Source organism: Epinephelus moara, chromosome 22 (genome assembly GCF_006386435.1).
Source record: "Epinephelus moara isolate mb chromosome 22, YSFRI_EMoa_1.0, whole genome shotgun sequence".
Lineage (NCBI taxonomy): Eukaryota > Metazoa > Chordata > Actinopteri > Perciformes > Serranidae > Epinephelus > Epinephelus moara.
This window is the reverse complement of record NC_065527.1, coordinates 6880837-6900184: the sequence shown is the minus strand read 5'-3', so window position 1 is coordinate 6900184 and position 19348 is coordinate 6880837. Positions and strand designations below refer to the sequence as shown.

General features: G+C 41.9%; 2 protein-coding genes across 3 annotated transcripts in view; one reads left to right on the top strand and one right to left on the bottom strand.

The window, feature by feature from the left end:
* Window positions 1-19348, top strand: part of rpl15 (ribosomal protein L15) — a 993591-nt gene that overhangs the window by 777795 nt on the left and 196448 nt on the right. The window lies entirely within an intron of this gene.
* pdik1l (PDLIM1 interacting kinase 1 like) lies at window positions 31-17678 on the bottom strand. Of its 2 annotated transcripts, XM_050034644.1 has the most exons (4): window positions 17556-17660; window positions 13810-13880; window positions 12626-12921; window positions 31-5341 (listed from the first exon to the last, which is right to left on the bottom strand). In XM_050034644.1, the coding sequence occupies exons 1-4, from the start codon at window positions 17579-17581 to the stop codon at window positions 4601-4603; spliced, it is 1134 nt and encodes a 377-aa protein (XP_049890601.1). In that variant the 5' UTR covers window positions 17582-17660; the 3' UTR covers window positions 31-4600. The 2 variants fall into 2 exon arrangements, with proteins under 2 accessions (XP_049890601.1, XP_049890603.1); XM_050034646.1 differs by lacking the exon at window positions 13810-13880 and having other exon boundaries at window positions 17556-17678.

Below are 19348 nucleotides of genomic sequence, written 5' to 3'. Positions count from 1 at the left end.
AAATAACCTGGTACCAGACAGAAGAGACGATTGGAGTTGACCCAGCTTTGCTTACACAAAATCACAAACAATAGGCAAATGAAAAACATACAGTTATCACTAGCACACCAACAGTATTAACCTGTAAATATATCACATCTTGTTCATGACTGAAGTAAACAGAAGCTGAATTAAGAGCTGAAGTAAAATTGAATCCATCACAGCAATTTACATGTCAAACAAGTCGGGCTCTTGAAAACAGAGCACATCCATCAAATGTACATCAAACTTGTTCGTCCCCTGTTGATCCTATACAGTATTTACACATGTGCAAAGGAATACAACAAATCAAAGAGTGAAATCTCTAAATACCCCATACCTTGTATCTGTTTGGCAAATGTCTCAAACCTCACAGGAAGCCAACTGTCCCCCACCCCCGTCCTTTTGTCTAGAAAGGTTGAGGGAAGAAATGTGGCCGGAAATGACTCTACCCATCATCCTCTGCTCTGCTTAGAGCTCCGAGGATATGGCTGACCTACTTTGAGTCCAAACTTTGCTGCTTGTGAACAGAAAGCCACAAATACCACATTCTTGAAGCACAGCAACATTGTCCAAAGCAGCATAGACGTCCTGCAACAAAGACAGGAATTTTAATACTGATTTGTGGTATTTCTGTTCATACCAAAGCACCACGCATAGAGTCAGTGAAACGCGGTGCACCTCAAGCACAACTTCTGCCAATTCTGTGTTTGAGTGCAGTGTCAATGAGGCCACTCTAGTGTCAAAGAGAAAACGGTGAATTGCAGAAATAAGGCAAATCTTAATCATGACAGGAAAATCTATTACAGCTAAGGGGAGATTTGAAGGCCATCTAGTGGATAAATGTTGGCAGCAGGTCAAAGAAAATTTGATTTTCCGCCAGAGTTTGAGAGCAACGAAGGAGCCAGGATTGTTTGGTTTTACAGGTTCCTGTAAAATTTGTAAAAGTGCACAAATTATGTATGACCTGAAAGGCAAAAAGGGGTCCCGAGTATGATCCTCTGCCAAGTGCTGCAACAACTTAATAGGCTTAGAATTAGCCTGTCGGAAGCATGAAGAAAGGGATTACTGTAAGATCCAGAGCCAAAGGAAACGAGGAGCAGTGACACAGTGAGAGGAGATCAAGTTAAACACAACAGTATTATGTATCAAAAAAAAAAAAGCAGAGATCCTCTGGCTCATGGAGGATTGTGTGTGCTGGTGTCTTCTCTCACTTCTTCCCTGAAGGTGAGAGGCACTGCATGCATAAGTAGACTGTTGGCTGACATTGTGTTCGCCTGGTAAACAAATACCAACGCAGTTATCACACTGAATCCAGCCTCACAGAGCTCCTCCATATAATGCAGTAGGTAGTTATGAGGAATAAATATAAACAACAAAATAAAAGTGCTTTCAGTGAGAGTCACTGAATCCCTCACCCTTTCCCCTCATTCAGGTCTAAATGGACTCTGACGTGAATATTCATGTCACTGTTGTTGTAATACAAACAGCTCATCGTTCAGATAATTAAATCTATGTTTAGGCAACGTAAGGATTGCTCTCAAGAGTAGATTTGTTCGCCACGTGTGGGGGAGTCACTCCACAAAGTCTTTTAAATGTAGGCTTCATTGTAGTTTGCTTGTTCAAGGATGATTCTGGTTTATTTCAACTTAGGTTTTATGTTCATAGTTTGAGACATTCTTACATTGTACTCACCAAAAATAACTGCTAAGATCTGGGAGCAACATTGCTACAAAATGAAGTCCAATGGGCCGAGTGACGCTATCAGACAGGTTGTAAAGCCAGCTCAAGACAGTCAACTCCCCAAAAGTGACACTGTGGTTTTGGTTCTGTCTGAAATTAAGGATCAAATGTTTCAAAAACTACCAATGATTTAAAGGCCAATGTTGATCTCCTTCATGGGAGATATGATCTCCTACATACGAGATGTTATCTCCTATAAAAGGACAAATTATCTCCTACGTACAGGATGTTAACTCCTACCTGAGAGATAAACTTCTAGGCTTAATCAGACTGTTTTCAGAGTGAGCATACAAAATGATGATACCAAGGGCTTTTAATATTTTCCTCATAAAGGATGTATTATTTCAGTGATCCACCATTAATCAGAACGTTGTTGCTACAGTATAAGAGCTAATAGTGATTGTGTGAACTCGACCTGTTTGCTGGTATTTGAACTCTTCAGTTCAATCACCGGCAATCGCCGCACAATGCATGCTGATTAGTTTGGTGTCCGACTTCATCCCGACTTCCTCTGACGTCTTACAAAACTGGACAGTGATAATCTCGTTGGGAGCGAGGCAGCCTCTGTTTTTAGAGCCAGGCGCTGCAGTTGCTCTCCACCAACTGCGAGACCCAAGGCATGATGGAAAAAGCCTGACTCTAACTTGATCTAACAGCTGATTGGTTTAGATGTTGACTCAATAAGATGATGTGGTAGATAAACTTTTTTTTAATCTTTGTTGAATTTTAGGGATTTAGATTTGTCTGATTTGAAGGTTTATTCTGTAACAACTGAAAACATGTTGTGTGACTGATGGTGACATTTAGTCGTCATTCATCATAAACTGAAGTCTACTTCTGGGCTGTTTTAATTATTGAAGTATTTAACATCACAGAGACTTGTGGTCAGTGGGATGTGAGGATTCTTAAAATAACATCTGTACAGCCCTGATTATATCTGACTGATCTTTAATGAAAGCTGTTGTCTTGTATTTTTATCCTCTGAAAATATTAGACACAATTTAGCTTGTAGTTGAGGAGACAGGTCTGCTCTGCAGCAGCAAACTGATATGATGCTGATTTACATGGGAATTCATGTAAAATGGAGGTTGAACCATGAACATAAATTACAGATCACCTGTAAAGCATTAATAACTTAACATTTTTGATAATCAGCATCACATCTGACAGGATGTGAGTGTTTCTGTGACTTCCTGTACAGACTGACGGCTGCTGGAAACTGTCGGGAAACCGTCCGACTTCACCACAGCTTTTTGTCTGCTCTCGTCTACTTTCCAGGCGAGGCGCAGTTCATCTCAAACGAGCCTAATCTCTCCTTCTCTTTCACGCTCACTTGTTCGCTGAGGAGTATGTGCCCACATGGGGACCTAAATGTTGCGCAGTTCTAGTGCGTATAAAATACAATCGTGCCGGCGCCACTGCACAGTTCCATTATGCTTTACAGTGAACATTTGTAGTTAGTCAACTGCATTTGGCTAAACATTCGACGCCCTTTGTACGGTGCACTAAGCGCTTCACTGTGCACAATGTTCCCACTTTAAAAAGTGCCTGATTAAGCCTATAAGGTTATCTAGACAGATATTCCAGCTATTATCTCGTTCATAGGAAATAATCTTTTGATTTTGACCAACACTGCCCGCAAAAAGTATTTTTTTCTGTTGGTAAATCTGCCACCACTACTAAAATATTATTTTAACAGGCACAGCAACAGGGACAGGGGTGCAGGGCTCAGTGAGGGGTCGATTAACTCTGTCAGTATGATGTCGTTACTACAAACAGGAACAGTACCAAGCTGTAATAAACCAGAATTATCCTTTAAGCTCTCCTCATTAACTGCGTGAAGCACTCTCCAATGAAAATGAAGTCTGTTTAAGGCTCTATACAAACAAAGGTGACCTGTCTTGGTCATTATACATTCTGGTATATTGGTTAGGGGTGTGTCTGGGATCAGTCGACTTATCTTTAAGTCTGTAATGGGCAAGAAGAGGAAAAAAGCCAACAAGCACCCGCTGGTTGGTCACTAACTGATAAAATGTCCCCCACCCACACAACCAACGAAGCAGCCCACAGAAAAAAAGTTATCTTTAAGCACCAACGTCTGGTATTTTTCTCCTCCGAGACGACTGAGCAAAACTGACCACGAGATGTTTGTCTACAAATACCATCATGCTGTATGTTTTTATTACCTGAGCGTTAAGGGCATTCCTGCAACTGATGCCAAAAACAGAATCGAATCTTGATGTAAATATTGAAAAGATTAATGCTGGTGGTCACGTACCAGGCTGAAATCAGTTTGTAAGTCAGGTTCTGTCGAAGCCTTTTAACACTGAGGTGACTGTGTTTTAATCTTGGCCCTTTGGATAAATGTACGCTGTCATGATCACAGGATAATGTCTCATATTGCATTTAGTAACAATTAGCACCGAGTCCAAGATGGTATTTGTAGACAAACTGTCTCACCGTCACTTTGACTTTCTCTTCTAATTGAATGCAGGACTTTGGGGGTCATTCTGCTCTTCCAGCACACTCGAGTGATTCTGTAAGGAGGAAGTGGAAGCTGTGATGTGATTAGCCTGAGACTAAGCTGCAATTTGGAGCAGCAGCAGCAGCAGCGGTGGGTGTAACACCTCTCCCCTCCAATATAAAGACACAGCTCGCAGAGGACTGCATGTGCTTGGACAGTGGATAAAGTTAAGCCATGATACAGACAATGGTTATTCTAATTATTGTTCCCACGTTAAAAAACAATAGTCCCGTTATGTGATCTAAGTGAACAAGAGCTGATGAGATGTGTACATGTGCTTGACTGGCTGAGTCTGTGGTGCCATTTGCTCGTCCATCACGTGTCCCAGTCCAGCTCTCTGCAGGCGATACGAACCAGTCTGAGCTCCAGTTCAAAGGCGTCGGGCCGTTCCTGAGGGTTGGCCGACAGCATCTCCCTGATCAGCTGCTTCATGTGGCTGTTCATGCTCTTTTTCCTGGCAGGGATCAGCAGCTCCATCTTTGGGTTCTCTAACAGGGCCTCCCCTAAGGGTACAATCTCTGAGCCCTGCTGCACGTAGCTCCCCAGCAGCTCCTTCTGAGTCTCCACGTCCACAAAGGTGATGCGCTCCACCATGGCCCAGATAATCACCCCCAGGGCGAAGATATCCGCTTTGGCCGTGTAGTGACCCTCCCAGACCTCCGGGGCCATGTAGAAGTCTGTTCCGCACGCTGTGGACAGGAAGCACTTGTTGACGCTGGCCGGCTCCTCAGGGTTGAGCCCAGAGGTGGAGCAGACCTTGCTCAGGCCGAAGTCGGCCACTTTGAGGGTGGGCTCGGTCGAGCCGGCCGGCGTGCAGGCCTGGGAGATGAGGATGTTGTCTGGTTTGAGGTCGCGGTGTATGATCTGGTTTCGGTGCAGGAAGGCCAGGGCGCTGCCCAGCTGCAGCATGAAGCTGGTGTTGGTCTTGCGGCTCGGTTTGCGGGACAGCAGGTAGGCGTTCATGTCGCCCCCGTCACAGAAGTCCATAACGAACCACAAGTAATAGGCACAGCACGGGTCGAATGTGATCTCGCCTTTCAGAGACGTCTCCACCAGCTGCAGTAGAATGACAGAAAAAGAGAGTCAACAAGAGACCACAGGTGATGACTGAGGGACAGTTAGCCTCTGCATGCTGCACATGCACGGACAGGCAGAGATCACATTTATTTGCATCAATTACTGAGGCCAAAAACATTATGATTAACAGTGTAAGCAGGACATTTTCAAGCTTTCCTGATGTCCTACTACTAGAGCTGCTGCTGGAGCTGAAATATAGTAAATTTGCACTTCTGTGTCTGCTGTACGTCTATTTGACATATAGAAAGGCGCAAAAAATCATGCTGCTAATGAAGACAGCAGCGCTGTGATCACAGTAAACACTTAGCACATGAGATAAAATAAAAGTAAGCCACTAAGTAAGATGTCTGACATCTGTACTTGCAGGAAGTAACAACAAAGATAAGCACTACCTCAAACCCCAACAGACAAAGCTGCGACCAGCAGAACAAAAATGATTATATCACTTAGGTCTGGTGTAGCTTAGATGATTATTGATACAGCGGGAAACAGCTCCGCAGTGTGTGGAGGAGAAAATGTCACTCATAACTAAACAAGCAAGGTTGCTCTGGCTTTGTATTCATAACGTGTTGTCTCCCACCTTCCTTTATGGGCCATTTTTTAAATCAAAGCTGCGCGAGAGGCCTCTCATCCTTTATGCCTGCTGCAGAAAGTGAGTTCATTTAGTCTCCCTTTCTGACAGCGGACCCCAGACCGGTGAGGTTTCATCCATCTTACATCAAATTAAGATTAAATGGGATGTCGTCGTGGAATATGATAGATGGTGTTTTGTATTTAACAGAAAAAGCTACAGGTTTGTTAAATGAAAACGTAGACTACTGACAGATACGTTTTCTGAGGAGAATTTTAGTGTGCTCGCAGCAGAATATGTTCATTTGGAAAATTTGAAAAGTTAAAATAATGCAAGAAGTTGAAGTGGAATTTAAAATACAATTAAAAAATAAATTAAAATACCAATTCCAATTAAAATAGAAGCACATCAGCTGAAGAGTAAATGTGCTTTCAGACTGCAAGCACCAGTGCGACGGCTGCCTGGCAACATCTGAGTTTTGAATTGACGTCAGTCGGGCGCTACTCCACCACTGCTGTTCTCAGGTATCTTCAATCTTAACAGCCTTTACACCACGGGCTATTAACTTAGAATAATCTAATCTCATCTACAGCAAACAGTGGTGATTTTGGTAAGCAGTGCCTGCCTGGTTCCCCCTCCCTCAATGTTTTTTACAGGCTCGTTCATCAAATATTATCAGCGTGCTTTCCTGCCAAATTTGCTTGTGGCTGGCAAAAAAAAAAAATAGACCAGACACCAAAACTATTACTGCAGATTGTATCGGCCGTCTGTTCTACGAGAAGACCCATGTTGGAGATCTTCTTGGAGAACGTGATCTGTGATGGCATCACCTACCTACACCAAGCACACTAAGGAAGACCATGACTGCTGTGGATGTGGTGTGTGCTCTGTAGGGTTGTCATGAGAACCAATACTTCGGTACCAAGTCAATGCCAACACGCAAAAAAACCATCAGTACCTGTTTTTTTTTCAGTACCGTAAGTGCCGGATACAACTTTGCCCTCAGCGGTCCATGTCGATTCCTGTCGGAGCTGACTGGGGCAGTATACGCCCGTCAGTCTGTGCCAAGGACAAGCACCGGAGAAGAACGCCTGTTCTCCATCGTCTTTGCTAGAAACAATGGCTTTGACAAGTGCTAGAGCTTAGATCGGGCCCAAAAAATCCAGCCCGACCCCACCCGAGCTTACAAAGTGCACGTTCTGTCCGAGCCCGGCCCATCCCTTTAACTGTAATTACGAGCCCGAGCTCGGTTTAAACCTGACTTACGAACGTGGACATTGAGGGCTGACTCTCGTCTTTCTTTCCATGGCAAGCCTTCGTCACATGCCTCTTAAATGTCGAGGTCCCCGTCTTTTTGCTGTCATATACCAGCATCGCACTGCACTTGGTACACGCGACGAAGCCGACACACACGTTGTCACCGTCAACAACTCACATGTGCTGGAGTCACTACTACCAAAGTCAGGGTAGTAGAAGTCCTGTGTGGAGATATTTTGCATTTGAGGCAGATGAAAGCGAGGTAATTATAAACTCGCAAAAAACAGTGTGCAAACGGTGCCTCCGAAGTTTCCTGACAAAAGGAGGAAACACTTCAAACCTGGCTAAACACTTAAAAGACAGACACCCTGACTTGTTTAAAGAATTCAAGGTGAGTGAGTTTCAATTTCTGTTTTTTGATTTTCATCGTGTTGTCGAATGAGTATCGAGAATCGTGGAAACTCACTGGTATTGGTATCGACTACTGAAATTCTGGTATCGTGACAAGCCTAGTGCTCTGAGAGGCAGGAACGCACTCTGTACAGCTTTGGTGGATAAATAGATTCATTGGTAATTAATATCCAAAATTATTGAAGTTGTCTTGGATACATATCTAAAAGGTCACACAACATCAGGCTATTTAATATGCTATTGATTAACTCATTTGGCATATTTCCTACTGAACATTTCGGCCATTGATATTTTCATCCACCAGACAACTACACCTGATACTGACCAAAAGCCAGCACATGCCGTCTAACGTAAACTCTGGTTCAAATATCAGTTTTGGAGTAAAGTTGAGGGCCACTGAAGGGTAAGATGAGAAGACAACTGAAAGAAGCTGATGTGTAACTACTGAAAGCAGTTGAAATGTCAGCTAAAGAGTAAGAGATGAACGTAGTTGGAAATGGATGACATGTCAATTGAGGATGAAGTGCGAGGGAAACTTGAAGGGTGTGTGCTGTAAATAGTTGGACTCTCAGTTGGTGTGTGACAGTGACACAAGTTAAACTATGAGTTGATGAACTGAAGAGTGTGACGTGTCAGCTGAGGCCGGCTAATCCACACATTAAAGCTTTTGATGTAAACTGCTTTACAGGCAACAATGTGCCCTGAATATGTGTAGTGGACAATTTCTAGTGGAAACCCTGCTGTAAACAAATGGCTGCAAATTGTCTGACACGCCACTCGCCAAAGAATGAACTACCCAGAAAGAATAGATTCAAATTATCCCACAGTTGGTGCGGTCAGATAACTCTGCCCTATTATCGTTTGTTCTTCTGTAAGCACGTACTGGAACATTACAGAGAAATAAAAAAGAGCTGGAATAAAGGGATTCTGGGAAAGTGTCCAATGCAAGCACTGCAGAAAACTGAATGAACGGTCTGACAATAGCCCCGCGTGCCGCTGAGAGACTATAATCAGGCACCGGCAGAGTGCCTGTGTGCCCGCCACCAGACAGCAGGGAGGCACTGCGACATGACAGGCTGCAGACAGGTTGAGTAGGGAGGGGAGGGCAGGGGAGGGGAGTCGCCCCCCCTTCAACCTGATAACACGTTCATGTCAATGTGGGGGCATGGAGACCAGGGACAATACAGATCCAACTAGAAACTTCCAGTGCATCAGCAGCACACACACGAATATAAACCAGGATCCATCTGCTTTGTTTTTACTCCAAGTGCCAATATTGATGCTGATATTTTCTGTCTCCATCATTGTAATCTCCAACACTATTAACTATAATATATGTTTACACAACAAACAGCTGGCTTGCTGCTGATGATTAACTTTCTGTCACTGGAAAAATCACTGGCACGTTTAAACCATCAGGTCTACATCGTCACAGAAACATCTTGACAAGACATCTTTGCCAACAGCAACATGTCAGCTGTGGTTAGCAGTGAATGGAACAATGAACATCCCTCTTATAATCTAACGTAAGTCAGAGGATATCACGATGAATCAAACAGGCTTCAAATTCATTACAACAAATTAAAATGTTCATCTATTTTAAGACACGGCAACATGTAGCCAGCCAACAAGTGTTGTTCAAACGGAGCTGCCATCGTCTCTGTGACGTGTGGACAGGAATGTTTGGCCCGATGTCTTGCCAACAAAGATTGAGTCTAAAGATGTTAAAAGGGAACAAGGGCCATTTTAAAATCCATACATGTTCTTCCTGTGGTCTAAGACAGTCAAAAAATATTAATGAACATGAACAACTCTCTACCAAATCCAAAAACTAGAGAGCTAAAACTTAAATTTGTGATGTCATGGGGTATAAAGCAGGGTTTTCCCTGGGTTATTTCGAGACCAAGGTGGCAAAGGCCTGTGGTGGGGGGCATCTTGACAGCTGTACTTTTCGATTCTATTAAATATGAAAGGAGGCTGAAAATCACAGGACATGTCTGTTCTGATGATACAAGTCAACGGTCCTGAAATGTGTGTTTCTCTTCTAGGTATCTGCAGGTTTCAGTAAGTTAAATTTAAGACTTTTTAAGACCTTGTTAATGCCACCTTGAATGGAATTTAAGACCGAAAAAACTATAAATATAAGCGATGGTTGGGGGATCCTGCTGTACTATAGCCAGTGCTTAATTTGTAAAATTAGAAGTAAGGGAACACTTTGGGCCTCTGAGAGAGCAGTGTTCCCCCACTCCCAAAAGTGGGATACCAGTGAAAGTATCACGGTTCTGAGTAGTATCACGATACCACAGCAAAAATGAGGCAGATGTGCCTTTTGTCATTTTTAAAAAGATAAATCACTTTTCTACATCAATGATATTTCAATGGAATAAATTACTTATTGACTTATTCATACTTCAAAAACAGCATTAATCAGTGATTAACATGGGGGGGATTGAAATAAAATAAAATAAATAAATAAAATAAAAATCAACCAGCCACCCTCCTCCTCTAACAGTCCCTTCATAAGTAAAGAACAGTCCCTAAAGTGCGGTGAGGTTTGTGAACGGCTCGTTTCTCCTCTGACACGCCACACACCTGTGTGCCGCCACGGCTCGGCTGTCCAGGTACTACTGGGCAGTCATGACGCCAACGAAAGAGGAAATTAGGCTACTGGACCTGGAGTCGGACTTCTCTGTCGCCGGTAAGCTGTTATTTTGTGCCGCGGAGCCGCCGTAGGCTATTTGACCGCCGTATTCCTGTCTGTGACCCCCGTTCAACCCACAACCGGCAGGATTCGCCTTTCGTTTCTGCTGCTGGTTGAAATCTGTACTCGCACAGCGTGCTGAATGATTTATTTTGCTGGCACGTTTTTAGTCGCAAATGCGAGTAAAATGCTCGCACGTAGAGCTCTGTGGAAAGCAAATCACTGCCGACAAGTAAAAAGAAATAAATAATAACTTTCACTGCTCAAAGATACTCACGTCTGGAAAACAAACCACTACAGCAGCATATTGAGTGCCAGGTGGCCAGCATGCGCCGTTAAGCCCTTTTCACACAGAGCCGACAAACCCATTCATTGTGTATGTGCTACCGCCAGCGCGCGCCATTATTGGATGGCGCATGGACACTCACAGAAAAGTGCCGCGAGAAAAAAAAAAAGAAAAGAAAGAAAGTCAGATTAAATATTCCTGCCACAACAATTTTAAGACCTTTGAGTAATGAATTTAAGACCAATTTAAGACATTTCTAATGAATTTAAGACATTTTTAGGCCTTAATTTTAGATACATGAATTTAAGATTTTTTAAGACTTTTCAAGGATCCACGGATACCCTGCTATAATACACATTCTACATCTCAGAGGTGACATCTTTCCACATACGGGCTTCCTTTGCCTTTCAAATGGGGCAGAGCTCTGTGGGAAACTGTAGGAGAGACACAGCCTGAGGGGGAACCGGGATCTGATACAACACCGGAGGGAGAAGCAGGTCCGTGGAGCTGTGCGCCGGACGAAAAAACAAGCGCGTCACACCAAATGCGCGCCACTACGACGTCGCTTTGGGTTGTGAGCGCGCGTACATTGAAAGGAATGGGTCTGTGTATGCAAAAGACGCTATATCTGACCCCCCCCCCCCCCCCCCCCCCCACCCGGTTCGGTTCACGACCCCGGTTTAGAAATTCTGTACAAATTTGGTGTAGCAGGAGGATATAACAAATGCATGAGGATGTGTTTCTGTGTGTTTATATGTTTATTTTAACCAGACATTTAATTCAATGGCAACCGTTTTTGTACATGTACTGGCTTCACGAATTCAAGGCAAATGATGATTTTGTGAGTAATTCCTTTACAAAAGATGAGTAGCCAGTCAATGTTGCAGTGGCTTGTTAGCACTATTGGCTTACCTAATTAGAAGACAGTAGACTTATCAATTTAAATATCAAAATCAAATATAACTTAGATTTTCATTTGTAAATACAAATAAAAAATCGAACAGCGACACAACACAAAACAGCACTGCAATATGTGCATCCCTGTCAGACAGTACTCTTCATGCCTCATTAGGACTAGGTAATGTAGATTAAATCAATACTGTATGTAGGGCACTGATCAGATCATCATGATGGACGTCATTCTTACGGAGACAGTTTTGATGGAGTGAAAACAGGCAACAGAAAACTAAACTAGAGCTAAATTATCTTCAGTCTGTATTGTGTCTGGCTGCTCTGGTCCAGAGGTTTCACTGCTAACTGGATCTTATCACTAAAAAGCTTCACTGAGAATAATCAGGTTTCTCTTTCGTTTTCTTCAGCGTCAAAATGACCCGGTGATTGTTGTCTGTGCATCCATGGGTGTAATGACAACAGGAACTGGTTATAGCTAATGCAGCGTACTTTAATGTTGACAATTTGCCAAAATGCAAACAAAGACACTGACAGACTTTGAAATCTCCTGCTGTGATATATGGTTATAATCACATGCATGCAGGAGCTTAGAGTGGATTATTCAAGTTTTACTTCTGTGGATTTAAACTGAAAGAAAAGTCCTGTGCTTAAACAAAATGTACAGAAGAAAGATCTGCCCAGTGCGCAAAGCCACAGGTCCTAATCTCAACATTAGCCATATTATGAGTATCCATTCATAGACAGTGTTAACCATCAGCAGGGGATAGAGGATATTACTAATCAAGAACTAACCTGTCCACTTGCGTGACACTGATCTGCCTACAAAGCTGTAAGCTACATCCTCTGATATTTCCTGCACACAATTTAAAGTCAATCAGTTCTCTTTCCTGGAAGGCTTTTACTGTGACGTAGCTGCAGGAGGTGTTGAGTGTGTTCTTCACCAGCACAGTAATACCACTCAAAGTGAAGTAAACCAATTCACCACTCTAATAAATGAAGTAATCGATTGCTGGCACCATCAACATTGTTTTAAAGCTTGTACGTATCATCTTCACTCTTCAACATCACCTCAGGTTTACTGTTAAACTACAGCACACTGCCCCCAACCAAGTGATGTGTCCTCACCTCCAGGTAGAGCGGGGAGCTGGAGCCGTGGTTCATCCTCTGAGCCAGCTGGTCCCGCTGCAGGATGCACTCCTCCAGGTGGATGACGTTTGGGTGCTGGCTTTGGATGCTGCTGAGGGCCCAGAACTCCCGCAGGGCGAGCTCCACATTCTCCGGAGAATGGCAGCGGATCTTCTTCACCGCCACCCGGGCGCCTGTGCGCTTCACCACTGCCTCATAGACCACGCCGTAACTGCCACGCCCCACCTCCTGGATCAGCTCGTACTTCGGCTGGCTGCTTACCATCCTAGTCCTCACTGTGGGCAGAAAACACGGGCTTAGCTTTTTAAAGATGCTGTTCACTTTCTCTGTGGCTCTCACACTTGTTAGACACTAAACAAAACAATTTTAGGATGGATGAATAAAGAACGTACATCTTTTATTATCCTTAAAACCATTAGTGGGCTAAATTATGTTAAGTTCAGTCAGCACCAGAGGAAAGCTTATGGTGTTACCTACACAATTTTTTTACCCTGGCTTCAAAGGCCACTTTGGGACATCTGAGGCTCAGCTTTGTGTTTCATCAGTATAAGTTCCACCCCAGCAGCCTGAGATCATCATCCATCAGTTACTGCTGCAGCTCATTAGACTCAGCTGTTTGAACTTTGTCGGGCTTAGCTGTAATTACCGTTTGCCGCAGCCTCTTTGACGACGCTGCCAGCAGTGGACACAGTGTTTGACATATTTTCAGTCCTAAGACATGTACAGACCAATTCAGACTTTTGTCAGGTAGCCTATATCTTAGCACAGTGATCATTAGGGATAGGTGTCAGTCTGGTGCTAGACCCAACTAGTCGATTAAGTGCTGCTACACTCAGACATCAGCATGAGAAACACCAGTGGGTTAAAGATATGATGAAGATACTCAGAGGAAAATGGGAGGAGTTTGGACTGGCATGCAAGACTAACCAGCAGTTCTGATCAAGCACACACATACACACTAGCACAGACAGTATGTACGAGCTTCAAACACATTTGCACTGGCTGGATGTGTTCTGGCTAGGCTGAACGAGAGAGATGCGTGTGTGTGTTTCAGAATGGAGATGAGGTTAGGTTAACTGGTGACTCTAAATTGTCCCTAGGTGTGAATGTGAGTGTCAATGGTTGTCTGTCTCTATGTGTCAGCCCTGTGATAGTCTGCTGACCTGTCCAGGGTGTACTCTGCCTCTCACACAATGTCAGCTGGGATAGGCTCCAGGTCTCCCACGACCCAGTGCTAGGATACACAGATAAGGATAATGAATGAATGAATGTCACTGGTTCATTTTTATCAAGTGAGCTGTTCTGTTTTAAAGGATGTGTAAGTTAAACATAAGATTTAGTTACTGAGAATGATCTTTTGATATATGCAGTTTAACCTCATAAAATAAAGTTGGCTGAAATTCAACTACTTTACGACCCCAGATTTAACTGTTGTTAACACCAGTGTCTTTTGATACAGCACAGGAGTCACGTCTGTTGTCTGGACATCACTTGTTAGCAAGCAGCCTCACATCTTTTCTAAGGGAATGTGTCATTCAGTGTATTTGGCATTTCACCAGGCTCTACAGTCCCCAGCAATGATATACTAGAAATCACCCCTGAAAGCCAACATTATTCTTCTTTTTGCTCCCTCTTGTGGACTAGTAAACCTGACATCTTCCCCCAGCCACAAAATAAATTTCCCTTTTTCCTGAGCCATACACTCTCTCTTAAAATCCCAATAACTTTCCTGGCTTGTAATCAAACTCCTCAGTACATCTGAATATTAAAACAAACAGACCAAGCTGCTCCCCAACACTGCACACTTGACTGGCATCCTGGGGGAAGAAGGTGGGTGGTATTTTAATAGATCATTGACATGTGTTCTGGGTCCCTGGAGCAAAAACACATCTTTTTTTTTTAACGAATAAACACAACAGCATCTCTTATTATCGTTCAGTGTGATGGCAGAGCACATCATAAAAGAGCAGCAGGAAACTCACCCACTGAAAGAACACAATGAGGAAACCTACACACACCTCCTGCACACTTTTAGCACCTTTACAGAGCAGCGTGTCCAAGATGACCACCGCACAAACCCCTCACACACCTCCACCACACCACAGTGAAACTGACACCACGTTTCACAAATTGGTGTCAGTTACAGCGTTATTATGTTACCATGTAGAGGTGTTTATGACTGCATGTCCCTGCACCTGCACCTCACACCAACATGTAAAGCATCCCAGACATCGCTGTGCCACTGAGGCTTATACGCTGATGTACGACAAGCAGTTTACATTGAAATTGGGAAGTGTGGAAAGGGCACACCTTACAAGACGAGGTCAAGACATGCCAACAGTTTCACTCCTCCTTATTATGTAGTTACATAATCCACATCCACCTGCCAGAGCAGAAAATAGCTCCAGGGCTGCAACTAATAATCGCTTTCATAACCAGGTATTCTATTAAAGGAGAACTACGTCCATTTTCAAGATTCATATGTGTTATTCGTATGGTTGAACGCCTCGTAATGTGCCTGCAAAATCCCGCCCCTCCACAATATTTCGGTCCCAAATTTGCTTTGGGTATGTCAAAAAGATTTAAGTCTTGGTGGATTTCGGAGAAACATGACAGTGTGCTAGCTTAGCTAACAGACTGCTAACTAGCTAACAGACTGTGACCTTCAATTCAGTTGCCTGGTGATTGTCAAGTGAGTCTGTATGATTAAAAATATTTATCTACTTTGAACACACTGTAAATCTGAGTAGTGTTATTCTGCTAAAATATAGTTAAACATTATATACAGTCAGATTGTCATTACGACTCGTTCAGCCGTTCATATGTCTTTTTAATTAAATATTTCACAAAATACTGGATGGTGAAAAATGGACGAAACTAGCTTCTCCCCCATGACTACAGGTAGTTTCTAGGTATCTATCCATCCGTAAAGAAAGAAATGCACTTCCTTGCACAGGACACTTGATGCATCATCTGTTTATTTATGCATCTACAGACACTAGTCACATACATAAGTGGAAACGAGGCTTAAGAAAGTTTAAAATATTAGTAAATATGAACAACTCTCTCCTAAATTTAAAAACCACTGTGCTAAAATTCAAATTTTGATGTCACAGTGTGTTAAGTCTGGAGCTGCTCCATAGACAATGAATTGGGAAAGATGTTAAAGATGATAGTGAGAGCACCCAGGAGAGTGTTCTGAGTATAGGAACATTTTCTGTTTCAGTATTGAGACACTACGATAGAGTGAAGCTCATTTGGGTATAAAGTAGAAAACAAACATTCATTGTCTATGGAGCAGCTCCAGACTTTATACTGTGTGACATCACAAGTTTGAGACTCACCAATATTGATCAAACTTTCCTAGGTCATGGAAATAAGATACTGGAATTCTTAATTTAGGTGGTGTTCCCCTTTAAGTTTTCCAACAACTGATTAAGATACTTAAGCATTTTGTTAAGACTAAATGTGAAGGAAAACAGATGTCTATAAATTTGTGGAACTACAGTCTACAGTTTTTATTCATCATTGATGCTTTTATTTATTTCACATTTTTAACTATGGTTTTATTGCATTTTACTTCATGTTGCCACTTTCAAATAAGTTTCTCTTTGGTTTATTTCCTATGTCGAAGTGCTACTGTTTTACTCAGCTACACTGTAAACGAGGTCTCAGTGTATTTCAGAGTTAAAATAAAGGTTGAATGAATGAATGAAAGAAAGAGCTGATTATTTCCATCGCCCATTAACCTGATTATATTGTAAATTCATTATTAAGTGCAAGGTGACAACTTTAAACTGCTTGTCTCGTCCAAACAACAGTCCAAAACCCAAAGATATCCAATGTGCAATCACATAATGTAGATAATAGCAGAGTATCACATAAAAAATATCATATATAACAAGCAGGAAACTGAGTGTTTCCCTTGTGATTGAATAATTGTTCCAGCATTACTTTGACTTCTACACAAACGCAGTATTAACAGTAGTTATCATTATTCATTAATAATTTCAATACACTGTGGTAAACAACAGCCTCACAAAAAACTACATTGAGTGTTTGTTTGGCCAATTCAATGACACATGTCATATATATGTGGCACATGTTACATAACATTACATCTGCTGGCTATGAGGAGTGGGACCTCATTTTATTCAGACAATCTTTTTAAGTTGAATTATTAAACCTACTTAACTGCTGTTTTCAATAATAAACAATAAGCATGAGCAGAATATAAAGACACTTTAACCAGACTCACAGTGGACAACTATTCACTGACAGTTCAAACTCACCCCAGCACCTGCCTGTACGTGGCTACCCACTGGACAAATCACAAAACTTCATTTTAATATATATATACACTTGACACTGGCAGATTTAGTGATGAGAAACATCCCCAAAAAAGTCCGAAGCGAAACGCTGCCCCTGTGACAGAGAGAGTGATAGCCCAGCATGCTAACGGGCTAATTAGACATCCACTGGGCTGATTGGCTAACAGGCTAACAGCTATGTGGCCTGGCCACCGTCAGCTAACGATGTTGTTGGTTAGCTAACGTTAGCTAATCACGTTAACAGCAGCTAACAAAGAGTCCAGCTCGCGCCAGCACAGCCGACACATACAAGCTAACTGTTCACCTCAGATTCAAACCTCACACAAGTCCGCTGCTCCTGAGCGGTGGTAGCGCGAGGGCGCGGAGGCGGCACGCATGATAAGCACTGGGTATTGACAGTTTATTGTCCAGCGTGTGTATGTGTGTGCGCGCGTGTATGTGTGCGTGTGTGTGCCATCAAGAATCCAACCAGATTCCTCAAAACACACCTGCGAGCCGACTGGACAAGTCGCCACAGCGCGCGAGACAATAGTGTAGATGTGGAGGAGGGTGCAGAGTTGTCATGTCTGCGCTCTCACCTGTGAGTCGTCTCTCTGGGGTTCATTTGTTGTCTTCCTCACTCTCCCTGGCAGCCATTACCGCCGCACACGTTCTGCTCGCACAGTCACACCAAGGAGGTTTTGTCAAACACTGGACGTGAGCGCGTGCAGCTGCTGTGCGGTGCTGCGCAGCGGCGGCCAGGCTGAGGCGACTTCCGGTGACGCGTTTCAAAATAAAAGCCCGTTTGCTGAGAACAATAAAACTTTAATTTATACTTTTCTAAATTCTTAGACAGAGAGAACAACTGTGATTTTTGTAACACAGACCCAGAATCTCTTATACATTTATTAAATTATTGCAGATATTCAAATTCCTTTGGTCTCATCTAAAAAACGATATATTGTGTAAAACCAATAATAATAGCCTACTGAAATCAGCTGCAAAAATGTAATTTCATATTTTGACTTTGTTGTGAACTTACACAAATGTAGAATAGTAAAAATCACCCCAAACTTTACTGCTTTTACGCATGAATGTGAGGAATATCTGAACCCTCAAACTTATTAATACAAAAAAAAAAAAGAAAACTCTAGAATTATATAATAATTTCTTTAAGGAGGAATAATATGTATGTTTCTGTTTGTTTTTCTTTCTGTCTGCTTGTTTGTTTGTTTTTTCATTTTTATTTTGCACGTAACAAAGTTATCATGTTTTCATGATGTCGGCAATACCTTTTATTAGGCCTACTTATTTATTTGAATATGTACTTATATTTGTCTAAATGCAAGGAGTACATGTCTGCTGTTTTGTGAATCTCTATACCTTTCAATAAAGTTTTGAAGAAAAAAAGAGAGGACAATAAATCATGATCTGGCATACTAATATTTTTCTAATGTCTAAACATTCACTATCTGGAAATATGGAATATATCCAAAATTTAAAAATAAAACCCTAATCTTCAGCTGCAGCACCGTAACAAGTTTCCACAGGAATTACATTACTGTCATTCAATTATTATTATTATTATGATCATCATCATCATTATTATTATTAACATAAATTTAATAAATATATCTGAAGCAAATAATTGATGATCAATTTTATTTTATTGTGTACTAATAATATATATGTATTCAACATGAGGGTTGCAGGTAATACAATCAGTGTTGGGAAGTAACTAGTTACATGTAATTGAGTTCTGTAGCCTAATTAAAATACAAAATAAATCAAGATTAAATTGTAATCAGTTACTGAGAAACAATTTGTAATTAAATTCTAGTTACTAATCAAAATGTTAGTGATACAAACTGGTTACATCTGAAGATGTTCTTTCAGGTAAATAAAAAACATTATTTCTGTCACTTTGCATATTTTCGTCGAAGAAGATCGTTGACTTTTGGCATATTTACAACGCCAGTCATCAAAGCTAAAACTAATTTAAGTGCACTTTTTATTTTTGTTGCCCACGTTAAAACATTTGTCACAAAAGTAATCAAAAAAGTCATCAAATGTAATAAATGTCATTACTTTGATAAAATAATTAAAATAGTTACATTACCTATTACATCTTTACAAGGTAACTAGTAGTAAATTAAACTAAATTATTTCACACCACACTTGCTTGTTTTTACAATTATATAACTAACAATTTCATGAGTTCTTTTTCCTATTAGTGTAAAACCATATTTTGAAGGGCAATGACAGCACATCCGGCCTCACCCTTAGCTGAATGTGTCCAGCTTTATGAGGCTCCCCATGTCTGTGTCAATAGGCAGCCAGGCAGTACAATGCGGACGCCCTCTGCCCTCCCCTCAGACCGAACTGTCACCGA

What these genes read in the sequence shown, in the direction of transcription:
- pdik1l (XM_050034644.1), bottom strand. Translation starts at nt 17,581, where the DNA reads ATGAACCCCAGAGAGACGACTCACAG. An exon ending in CCCAGAGAGACGACTCACAG is followed by an intron (nt 13,881 to 17,555) that starts GTGAGAGCGCAG and finishes TGTGTATCCTAG; the next exon opens with CACTGGGTCGTGGGAGACCT. An exon ending in GCAGAGTACACCCTGGACAG is followed by an intron (nt 12,922 to 13,809) that starts GTCAGCAGACTA and finishes TTCTGCCCACAG; the next exon opens with TGAGGACTAGGATGGTAAGC.